Source organism: Lacerta agilis, chromosome 6, assembly GCF_009819535.1.
Source record: "Lacerta agilis isolate rLacAgi1 chromosome 6, rLacAgi1.pri, whole genome shotgun sequence".
NCBI classification, from domain to species: domain Eukaryota; kingdom Metazoa; phylum Chordata; class Lepidosauria; order Squamata; family Lacertidae; genus Lacerta; species Lacerta agilis.
In genome coordinates this window covers 2,762,817-2,775,530 of record NC_046317.1, presented here as the reverse complement: position 1 = coordinate 2,775,530, position 12,714 = coordinate 2,762,817, and the positions used below count along the sequence as shown (strand labels likewise).

The 12,714-nt window shown below is 43.2% G+C and overlaps 1 protein-coding gene across 2 annotated transcripts in view; it reads right to left on the bottom strand.

The window, feature by feature from the left end:
- Positions 1 to 12,714, bottom strand: part of ATF6 (activating transcription factor 6) — a 71,979-nt gene that overhangs the window by 12,530 nt on the left and 46,735 nt on the right. For both annotated transcript variants that reach the window (XM_033151225.1, XM_033151226.1), the window contains exon 15: positions 11,912 to 11,996. In XM_033151225.1, the coding sequence (XP_033007116.1) occupies positions 11,912 to 11,996 (85 nt within the window). The remainder of the gene's footprint in view (positions 1 to 11,911; positions 11,997 to 12,714) is intronic.

The following is a 12,714-nucleotide window of genomic DNA, read 5'->3' as shown; positions in this document are numbered from 1 at the left end:
ATGGTCACAGTTGCCAACTGATTCAACAACGCTTACATGTGGCATCAGGTCCTGGACACTAATTAAGATTAATCTTCAGGCTTGCTGCCCATATGGCCACTTCAATGACCAGTCATTAGATTTTATTGTTTATAGCCAATGGCCATCACAATACTGTATGAGCACTAACCACACAACTACAAAACTTCCATGGCCAACTCTTCTAGGGTACAGTCATTTAGATGTCTACATCCACTGAGCTCTTTGTAAATTATGAGATAAGAAAGTATTCCTGCTTGGCCCAAAATAAATGAACAAAAATTATTTGTAACACCCACCCTCCTCCCAAGTTGCTAAGAACTGTGTTCATCTTCCAAACAGAGGATAGCCAAGCCTAGACATGATTAATTTCAGGGATGAAGCTGCATTGGATATCCATGATCACATCTGCCTTTCCTTACACAAAATCATGGTATCTATTCAGTCTAACAAGTAGTAAGAGAAAATAAATCATCAGGCAACCCCCCCCCCCTTTCTTCACTATAATAATTATATAAATCCTGGAATATTTAAATCCTAATGAGTCGGAGAGCAAGAAACTCTAAAGAAACCAATTAGTTCTACAATCAAAGCTGCTGTCTGATCATGTGCACTCAAAATGCCTTTACAGCAGTGAGCTGCACTCAAGGATTACCCAAATTTTCCACCTGTTTTAACTTGGCTACATAAAAATGATGTAATTTATTTACATGCTACGATTGGTATTTTCTTGTAAAAAGGCTGCTTTAACCACAATCTGTCCCTTGTGAACTAGAGGCACCAAATTTGCCCTCTTCCCATGATCCTAAAAACATTGCCTGTCAACTCTTGCTCTGCAAGAGAACAGGACAGGCTGCGACAAGATGATACCATCTGTAGATGGACTGGCTGAAGAAATAGGTTTATACTTACAAGTACAAGTTAAGGATGATATAAAGCTCAAGGAAATGCATGGTTTACAGCAAAGTTCTTGCAAGCAGTCTACTACAGCCAGGATGGACACCTATCATAAATCTGTGAACTGTTTCATTAAAAATTTAAAAATGAGTCCTGGCACATACCTACTCCTTTTGAAGTTCAAGATATTGGATGGTCTTATTGAGATATTAAGTAAGTTTTCCTTGTTACAAAAAGATCCTGACTGTTCTCCTCTAATGGCATATACAAAATAAATCCACAGAAGCTACCAGCACATGAAAAGTTCTAAAAGTCCAACTGCCCTAAGATTATAAGCATTATAATCTTAATGCTATGCTTATTTCTTCTTTGTGGAGACTAGGGCTGGGTGATGTCAGCTTTTCAACATTGTGTTGAAAAGCAGACACCAGGGCTGCTTGATGCTGCTGCCACCTTTCCCTTCATCTGAGCTCCCTCTTTCTCCTGGGTGAAGGCACCTGAGGCCCCCACCCCGCCTCTGACTCACATGAGCTGGAGGAAGGGGGCTTGATCAGTTGAGAAGTGGACTTCCTTAAACCTCCCGCTGCAGATTAAAAGAGCCGCCACCACCAAAGAGATCAGCACAGTGGCGTAGCATGGGGGGTACAATCAGGCACTCCCATGCAGGTGCTGGCTTCCAAAGGGATCCCTGCCCCACCCTGGCAAAGGCAGCAGAGCAGCTCAGGCCCATGGTGAGTGGGCACAGAGGGAAGTGGGCAAGAGATGACCCCAGTGTAGTCCAGCCCAGCGGTCCTCTCTGCAGGAGTTGGGGGGGATTCGCCCACCAAGCGCCACGTTGGCCAGCAGGGCTCTCCCCTGTGCATGCATGGATGCAGGTGGTGCAGTGCAGTGCAGTGCAGTGCAGTGCAGTGCAGTGCAGAACAGTCCTGCTTGGCTCTGGGGAGGCACTCTGGCAGTATTGGCGGCTTGCCCACCCCGGATGCCGGCAACCCATACTACGCTGCTGGGTTAGCAGACCTAAATATTAACAAAAATCATTCAAAAGGTACAAGAGTTGAAGTATTTGATTAAAACAAACTAATCCTAAACCATAATTTATGTTCTGCTTACTGATACTGAAACAAAAAAAAATGGTTCGAAAATAAAATTCCTGCAACTGCAGGGGCAGAATGAGATGTTTGTGTATAATATTTGTTTTTCCTCAATGGGTGCCTAACATAGGCCATCACACGTCCAGTCTGTGCAGAGGAATAGATACCCTTTGCTTTAGCAACATACCGGTAATTATATACCACATTTTTTTCAAACCACACTCCTACTAGTCAGAGAAAAATTCTATGGGATATACTTAGCCATGTGACTATTAGAACCCATATGTGTAAAACAGCTGATAATGCTAAACATGAAAAGTCTTAATTCTCTGCCAAGAAAAACCGCAATCATTGCTCAAAGAACTATGCAAATCAATAAGATTTATGCAGATCTGCTTATGGTTACAGCAAGCTCACTCAAATTGCACATTTTATTTTCAATTTCATATGCTTTTGGGTAGAGATTCTGTTCCATTCAACACTGAGAACTATAGCCAGATTCCCCAGAACATTAAAGAGGCAAATAATTCTCTCATTCTAGCCAGCTTCTATCATCTTTCTTTCTTTCTTTCTTTCTTTCTTTCTTTCTTTCTTTCTTTCTTTCTTTCTCTTTCTCTCTTAAAAAAAGGGGGGATGTTCTGTTGCTTTAATACAAAAGGCGGCAACTTAGAAAAACAAGGCAGGATGTAAAATCCCTGAAGAATTTGCTTTTATATTTAATTTCTCAACTGTTTCCTGTCCAAGTGACTAAACACATATGAACTCTCAAGCAGAGTTTCAATAACCTTTATATATAAAAAGACTCAGGCCATTTTTTTCCTAATCAAGGGTGGCCCTCTTTGTTTTAGAAATAAAAAATATATTTTGCTCTCATATGCATATACCTTGGAATGTAAACATTTTTAAAAGTGGTCCATAAGAACGAGAGTGAGCTTTAATAAACTGAGAACCACCCAGCCAAACCCACCCTTTCCCAATTTCCCAACAGTCAAACACACCCTTCCCAGACCTTCCCTTAGCCCCTTCCGCTCCCTCAGAGCATCCTCCCATCTGGCCAAGCCTGGCCTTCCTCAGTAACGTTCTTAAGCCTATCCTTCGCCGCAGTCCCAGAGTGACTGACAACCAACAGTGAATGGCAAGATCCCAGACTCCTCAACGTTCTGGAACATGGTACATCAACTTCCTTCAAATCATGTTAAATAGCATTCAACTAAGGACCAAATCATAGAATCATAGAATCGGAAGAGACCACAAGGGCCATCCAGTCCAACCCCCTGCCAAGCAGGAAACAAATCATTTCAACTATCAAGAAATGCCCTCTCTCTTCACCTTCTTGTGTGAAGAGACCACATTACATTTTTGGGTTAGATACCCAATACTTCAAAGGAATATACAAATGTGGCCAACAATTATTTGAAAATGTGTGTACAGTATTGTATCAAAGCACTCAGGACACTTGCTGCAGCTCCTTGTCAAGAGTACACACACTGCAAAATGACCAAATTGTGGCTGGCCTTGGTAGTCAGCCGAATTCCTTGTTTGTCAACGCTGCTCCTCTCATCCCAGAGGTTTTATTGTGCTGCCACACTGCAAGTTAAGGTGCTTCCACGGCCCAGTGTGACTGCAGGGAGAAACCCCTTGCCTTCCTCTGAGCTGGGAGGAGAGGGATCATTCGTTTTTATTTGTGTCTAGAAGCTGCTTGGAAAGTAGTGAGATGTCTCACTGCTTTCCAAGGCTCCCTGGGGCTCAGTGCAAGGTCTAAGAGTTCTCCTGCCCTCCTTCAAGCTCAAGGAATCTCAGCAGAACAAAAAGATGCCCCTGCCAGTGGCCTCTGAGTGGGTGGCAAACTCCCAATTTCTTGCTGTATACAATAATCTTTAGCAGCTGACCCTGGCTGGATGACTGCAATGAAGAGTGGCTTTTCATTTAGCTGCAAGTGATTGAATCATGCAAGTGATTGAATCATGCATGCAGATATGTGGAGACTTGGGTAAAGGGCAGAGAAGGAACCCCACCCTCATAGTGCAAAAATTACAGGGGCAAGAAAGTGCTGTTTGGATGCAGTCAGGGGTGCCAGGGCTTAAAAACTACAAACTACTTTTTTACATGTGTTTGTAGAATTGTTGTTTTCACTTGTGGTTACTCTCTTTCGGAATTTGCTTTAAATATGGAAGCAGCCTCTAAACCCCCTGCCTCCATATATAAAGGGGAGAAATGCAGAGGAAAGCAGAGAAGCTATTTCTTGTGCTGCACACGTCTAAGGATCCCTTGGCCGCCTTGTCACTCTGCATGTACTATTCAGTCCACTGTTACATCCAATGATGTTCTGTGACTCAGTAGCTTATTCTGCTAAATTATTCCATATGCTAAACATTGCACTGATCTGCAAAAACCCACTCCAACACAAAACATTTACCATTATATAACTTCCTACATTTGGAGGAGGCCCTTCCTTCCTTTTAATGTAGGGTATGGCCTACATTAAAATATTAAAATAAAACATATTCTTCTGAATATGTCTTATTAAATTGTTACCACTCATTCCAGGAGCCTGGCCACCAGTGCTCCCTCTGCCCAAGGCATGTTTTACATTTTTTTTCTTACACACCACTTACTTTTAATGATGCACGAGAGTAAAAGTATAATGGACAAGATGGCCCATCTCTGCTTTTGGACTCTATGGATTCTAACAGAATGCTGCCTTTAAATATCTTCCAAAAGTGCATTTTAAAGTCTGAAAGCACACTCATATTGTTTCCAAGTGTTCTGGCTTGGTATTTAAAATTAGAAGAGACATTTGGATTTCTTTAGTGAAATAGAGACTTCCACCAGAGCTTACTATGGTTGCCTTGTGGAAGGTCAGCTCGGCCACTTGATCTTGTGAGGGCAGATCACTACCTCCACTTACCATAAAAGGCACCTTATCAATCAATCAAACAAACAAACAAACAAACAAACAAACAAACAAACAAAATAAAAAATTAAATAAATGTCAATCTAGCCACAACACCCTTAGCTGTTGGGCTTCCATGGCCTTGCAAGTGTATCTTATAACCAAGAGATGGAAATATTGATTCATATCTGGTTTTGTATGCACAAGTATCAGTATGAGTTGAACTGGAAAGATAAAAACAAGTCCATGTTCAGAGTGTATCCTGGAACAGTGAACAGGGCACAGCTTTTTTTACAATCTGACCATTCTTGGGGGGAGGTGGCAGAATCAGCTGACTTTTAGAGTTGGACAGGGCTTCTAAGGTAGCGTTCTTGGAAACACAATTTTTTTCCATGCACAAGACTGATGGGATAAGGCAGAGTTGAGGGATCTTCATGCATAGGAAGCATTCAGATTTGTAAAGCATTGGGGAACATTTTGAGACACACTGAGACTATACAGGCTTCAACTTCATTTGAATCCCAGCTTATTATCAACAAAAAGACTGCAGAAAATCTTTCTAGAACTGACTTCTGAAGAAAAGTTGACAGAACCTCAAATACAGAAAGGTGGTCCCCAAATGTCTGAGAGGATGCCAATATGGTTAATGGGCAGAGATCCTATATTATTATTATTATTATTATTATTATTATTATTATTATTATTCTACTATTCTACACCTGGAGGTCTCCAGGCAGTTCACAGAATAAAATCAAAATATAAAATGATAAAATACATGATCAAAACAAAACAACCACCCAATAACACCCCCCTAGGGCAAGACTTCCTTTTTTTTAAAAAAAGCAGAACATTACTTCCCACAATGCAAAATTAATTTATGGAACTTGCTGCCAAGAGTCTTAGTAGAGCACATGCTTAACATGAGTCAATAGTGTGATGCAGCAAAAAAAGCTAATGCTATTCTAAGGCTGCATCAATAGCAGGAGGAATTAAAGAACCTTTTAATGAGGGTGAAAGAGGAGAGCGCAAAATATGGTGTGAAGCTCAACATCAAAAAAACTAAGATCATGGCCACTGGTCCCATCACCAAAAGGCAAAAAGAAGGGGAAGAAATGGAGACAGTGAGAGATTTCACTTTCTTGGGTTCCATGATCACTGCAGATGGTGACAGCAGTCACGAAATTAGAAGACGCCTGCTTCTTGGGAGAAAAGCAATGACAAACCTAGACAGCATCTTAAAAAGCAAAGACATCACCTTGCCGACAAAGGTCCGTATAGTTAAAGCTATGGTTTTCCCAGTAGTAATGTACGGAAGTGAGAGCTGGACCATAAAGAAGGCTGATCGCCGAAGAATTGATGCTTTTGAATTATGGTGCTGGAGGAGACTCTTGAGAGTCCCATGGACTGCAAGAAGATCAAACCTATCCATTCTCAAAGAAATCAGCCCTGAGTGCTCACTAGAAGGACAGATCCTGAAGTTGAGGCTCCAGTACTTTGGCCACCTCATGAGAAGAGAAGACTCCCTAGAAAAGACCCTGATGTTGGGAAAGATGGAGGGCACAAGGAGAAGGGGACGACAGAGGATGAGATGGTTGGACAGTGTTCTCGAAGCTACTAACATGAGTTTGGCCAAACTACGAGAGGCAGTGAAGGATAGGCGTGCCTGGCGTGCTCTGGTCCATGGGGTCACGAAGAGTTGGACACGAATGAACGACTGAACAACAACAAATTCAGATCAAGGGAAGTAATAGTACCACTCTATTCTCCCTTGATCTGACCACACCTGGAATACTGGGCACCACAGTTTAAGAAGGATGCTGAAAAGCTGGAATGTGTGCAGAGGAGGCTAATCAAGATGATCAAGGGTCCGGAAAACCAAGCCTTATGAGGAATGGTTGAGGGAGATGGGTATGTGACGGGAAAAGAGGACACTGAAAGGAAATATGATAGCCATATTCAAATATCTGAAGGACTGTCACATGGAAGATGGAGTAAACTTGTTTTCTCCTGTTCTGTAGGGCTTCAAGTTACAAGAAAGGAGATTCCAACTAAGCATCAGGAATAACTTTCTAACAGTAAGAGTTGTTCAACAGTGGAATGAACTCCATGGGGAGCTTGTGGACTCCCCTTCCTTGGAGGCTTTTAAGCAGAGTTTGCATGGCCACCTGTCATGGATGCTTTTGCTGAGATTCCTGCATTGCAGGGGGTTGGACTAGATGACCCTCGAGTCTCTTCCAACACTACAGTTCTATGATTATAAGTTGTGGTGAGGGTCATAGGTAGAGACAGGTTTAAAATGGGATTCTGCAAATTTATGGATGAAAAGTCTACCAATGGTAACTAAATGGAACTGCACTTCTTAAAGACAACAGTTGGTGATAAATGGGGATGCGGAGGAGAGGCTGTTTTCTTCATTCCTTATTCTTCATTCTGTTGTCTTCATGCTCTTAACAGAAAGAGGCTAGGCTGGAGAATCATGTGGAGATGTGACAGACAGCCTCTTCTGTGGGTGGGTACTTTAGGCTCATAGGCTCAAAGTCTAATTTAATTTATTTAGATGAAACCAAATCTTTCAATGAAACCTAATTTACTGGTACTTGTCAAGATGCACAGTTGGGCAGCCTCTTCTGTGGGTGGGTATTTTAGGTTCATAGTCTAATCTGCTGTATTTAAATTAGGTTCAGTTTATGGTGCACAGTTTGGCAATTACTTCACTAGATGCTACTACACTAAGCCTGATAATAAATCAGTGGGAAAACTTACTGTGGCTTTGAAAGTATTTCAAGAAGCAGCTACATCCTTCCTATGGTATAGAAAGCCTCTAAAGACATGGCCCCTGCTCCTTCCCTTATAAAACCACTACCCAAGGTATTTGACAGCATAATCTAACCAACTCAATTTTTACAGTATTGCGTTGCTGGAGCCTAGAACCAGGAGCTGGAAAAAGCTAAATGATTTGGGATAAAAGCGTTGATAGAAATGTAACATCTGCAACTGCACAAACAGCTGCCGAACAGAACTGGAATAACTTTTCATGTTCCTCGGTACAAAGGGAAAAAATGCCCAGCTTTGGCCAAGGGAGGGGGGAGGATAGAAATAAATACCGTAAGATTTCTCTGTCTACTCACACTCATGGTGAAGAACTACTGCAGGCTTGATTCAGAAAATTTAGCTAGCCTAGCACACAAAAAGGCTCACCTCCTGGCAAATAGAAGGGGAAGAAATGGAGGCAGTGAGAGATTTCACTTTCTTGGGTTCCATGATCACTGCAGATGGTGACAGCAGCCACGAAATTAGAAGACGCCTGCTTCTTGGGAGAAAAGCAATGACAAACCTAGACAGCATCTTAAAAAGCAAAGACATCACCTTGCCGACAAAGGTCCGTATAGTTAAAGCTATGGTCTTCCCAGTAGTAATGTACGGAAGTGAGAGCTGGACCATGAAGAAGGCTGATCGCCGAAGAATTGATGCTTTTGAATTATGGTGCTGGAGGAGACTCTTGAGAGTCCCATGGACTGCAAGAAGATCAAACCTATCCATTCTTAAAGAAATCAGCCCTGAATGCTCACTGGAAGGACAGATCCTGAAGTTGAGGCTCCAGTACTTTGGCCACCTCATGAGAAGAGAAGACTCCCTAGAAAAGACCCTGATGTTGGGAAAGATGGAGGGCACAAGGAGAAGGGGACGACGGAGGATGAGATGGTTGGACAGTGTTCTCGAAGCTACTAACATGAGTTTGGCCAAACTGTGAGAGGCAGTGAAGGATAGGCGTGCCTGGCATGCTCTGGTCCATGGGGTCACGAAGAGTCGGACACGACTGAACGACTGAACAACAACAACAACAAAATGTATATAAAATTCCCAGAGCTGACTCTGGGAATGGGCAAGGGAATTATGAAGGAGGTTGCATTGCTATAGAGAGGAACATGGGGCCCGGGTATCTAACCAGGAACATCTAACTAAGCCTTACTATCTAACTATGGGACATCTAATCAAGCCCTACTATCCACTTCTGCGATCAAAACACCTGTTCCAAGTATCTACATCAGTCTCTGGAAGCTCAAGGTCCAAATCTGGCTGCCTCAGCTAAACCACCTGCCTCTCCACCCCCAACCGCCAACCCAAAGGCTTTTTTTTTAAGTGTTATTTAGAGGGATGTGTAGAAGGGTTGCCATTGTTATGGCAGCAAATTTGCTACCAACTGGGAAGGAGGTGGCTAACCCAAAGCCTCTCACAACCTCAATGTGACTCTCCTTTAAAACAACAAAAACCAACAACTACAACTAGTTGCTGTCCAGGCTATAATAACCTGCAGGTAGAGGAAAGAAAAAGGGAAAATCTCTCCAAGAGACAAACCTTTGCACAAAAGTGGCAGAAGTCCCCACTTCATCCTCACACCAGGAGGTATTCTTATTCCATAACTGGAATGAGGCAGAGATGCATGTAGAATTTTTTCATTCAGCTGAGAGATGAAATCAATTATCACTAGCTGTTGTTGTTGTTCAGTCGTGTCCGACTCTTCGTGATCCCATGGACCAGAGCACGCCAGGCACGCCTATCCTCCACTGCCTCCCGCAGTTTGGCCAAACTCATGCTAGTCGCTTTGAGAACACCGTCCAACCATCTCAACCATCCCTAGCTACTTTATTAAATAAAAATGAAATAAAGAAATTCCTTCCAGTAGCACCTTAAAGGTAAAGGGACCCCTGACCATTAGGTCCAGTTGCGAACGACTCTGGGGTTGCGGTGCTCATCTCGCTTTATTGGCTGAGGGAGCCGGCGTACAGCTTCTGGGTCATGTGGCCAGCCTGACTAAGCAGCTTCTGGCACACCAGAGCAGCGCACGGAAATGCCGTTTACCTTCCCGCCGGAGCGGTACCTATTTATCTACTTGCACTTTGACGTGCTTTCGAACTGCTAGGTTGGAAGGAGCAGGGACTGAGCAACGGGAGCTCACCCCGTCGCGGGGATTCGAACTGCCGACCACACAAAAGCTCATACCAATGACAAACTTAGTTGGTCTCTAAGGTGCTACTGGAAGGAACTTCTTTATTTTATTTTTATTTTGTTTCGACTACGGCAGACCAACACGGCTACCTACCTGTAACTACTTTATTAAACAGATTGACTAATATTCACCCTTGTGCACTGATGTCTTTTGTTGTCTCAGCCCTTGGCTCCCTTACCCCACCCAATACCTTTTCTTGTCCAAGCTTCCCAGTAAATACACAAGACGACTTTAAAGATCAGACAACAAAGCTGCACGATCCCCCTTCCCTCCCAAATCTTTGTTTCTTACATGCTACAACAGTATCATTCTTTTCACGTTCTTTAGAAACACTCTTTGCTCCCCTTTGCAATCAAAGGCAGTTTTCCAAAGAAGCTGTAAGATTTCCATATCAGAATTCAGCCTGCAAGCGATAAACCACATGCTTGCAGGTGTGAAAGTCAGAGCTCTACTAAGAAATGGCTCCCACTGCATAGGTGTTGGAAACATTCTTCATGCAAATGAATACCAAAACCAAAGTATTATCCATTTCATAACTGTTTCCCTTTCTACAGTGTGGTTGGATTGTTGCCCTTACATTGCCATAAAGTTTAGGAAAATGTAACTGTTAGGATTAAGACTTGTTCATTCCTTTTGCAGAAATTCTTCCTGGTCAGAAAACAATTTTGGTTCCATTGTGGTTTCCCTTCATTACGTACACAGCACAACAGGACAATGACCTACCCCCTCCAATACGGCTAACCTGACCCAACATCCTGGCCTGCCTCCCTCACACAAGTGAGCCACACTGCAATCAACTAAACGAAACCAACCAAGCTTGGGAACACCTAACCTTTCACAGTAACAAGAAAAACAAATAAGTACACAAACAAAGGACCTACCCATGTGATGCTGACACAACCCGCCCTCTCCTTTCCCCCAACTGCAAGATGTCTATAACAAAAATGTCTATAAACATAAACAAACTGAATTAAAAGTGGAGACAATAGATATACCATTCCCTGTTTATCTGTTTACTTTGTTTGCTTTGTAACACAACCCCCTCCCCAAATGGTCAGCTTAAAAGAAACGTTTAGCCTCTATTCATTATTTATATATAAAAAACTGGGTTTCTGCAATGAAATAGCCAGAATGGTGTCCAAGAACAATTAAATAATAGAACAGAACAAACAACATCAATAACAAACAGTAGCATCCAAGCTAGCAGACTAGCACTGCCCAATAAAAACTCTTGAGAAAACTAATCTGTGCATGCTGGTTTGCCTTTATATTTTATGTACAGCCGTACCTCGTGTTGCGTTCACTGCGGGTTGAGAATGGTGCAGGTTACGAAAGCGGCAAACCCGCTTCATCGTGCGTGCGAAGAAGCACTCTGCACGGTCTGGGCATGCCCAGAAGCGTTCTGCGCAGGTCGCGTTTCCACGCATGCGTGATATCGCCGCTCTGTTTGCGTACTTTTCGGGGTGTGAACGGCAACCCGGAACGGATCAGGTACGTAACCAGAGGTACCACTGTACTGTTGAATGAAATGGCATGCCAGGAAGAACGTTAAGCAGAAGCCTCCCCCCTGCTGCCCCCTCCTCAACTTGACATGCTAAATTTGGAAGTAAAGGGGCTAGGTTGGGTGTTTTTCTGAAATATTCTAATATTCAGTTCCTCACCCTTGTCTCTTGAAGTGGCATAGTCCAGGACAGGCACCCCCAACCTTCGGGCCTCCAGATATTTTGGACTGCAATTCCCATCATCCCTGACCACTGGTCCTGTTAGCTAGGATCATGGGAGTTGTACGCCAAAACATCTGGAGGGCCGCAGGTTGGGGATGCCTGGTGCAGGAAAAGCATTTCATTCTGCTGGCCCTTATTCAAGAATACAAAAGTTATCATGACACCATCATTATAAATAAACACTTCAAGCTTTGTTCATCATGACTTACATTTCCATAAGCAATATAGTCAACTGGACTTTTGTAATTAACTTCTCCAACAGGTTAAACTTAACACTCACCACTGATGTTTATTGCTGGCAATACTATTGACATCTTTGGTCGTCTGGTCTTATTATGGGTGGTAGCAGGCAACAACAGGTGATCCTGAAAAATATTTAAATATGCATTAAATTGCTAAGTATGTATTATGTTGCACTGGGAAAACTGTGCACGTGAAGACTGTGCATGCACAATTTGTAGGAGCATCATAACAAATCAAGAGTTAAGGCAAGGCTAAGGATGTTCATAGAGACGCAGGTGGTGTTGTGGGTTAAACCACTGAGCCTAGGGCTTGCTGATCAGAAGGTCGGCAGTTCGAATCCCTGCGACGGGGTGAGCTCCCGTTGCTTGGTCCCAGCTCCTGCCCACCTAGCAGTTTGAAAGCACGTCAAAGTTGATAAATAGGTACCGCTCTGGCAGGAAGGTAAACAGCGTTTCCGTGTGCTGCTCTGGTTCGCCAGAAGCGGCTTTGTCATGCTGGCCACATGACCCGGAAGCTGTACGCCGGCTCCCTCGGCCAGTAATGCGAGATGAGCACTGCAACCGGAGTCGGACACGACTCGATCTAATAGTCAGGGGTCCCTTTACCTTTACGGATGTTCATAGCCAAAGAGCTTCTGAAATACCACTATTTCCCCATACAGTCCAGAGATACCAAACTGCATTTCCAGAGTTAGGATCAGTAATAAATCACAAGACAACCCAACATAGGAATCCTACTCAGAATGCCCAGTGGTTTGCTTGTGTCAACAAGAAGCAGTGGACTGCTTTGGATTAAGATGGGGTGGGCACACTGAATGTTTTTAAATCAAGCCTGGTATTA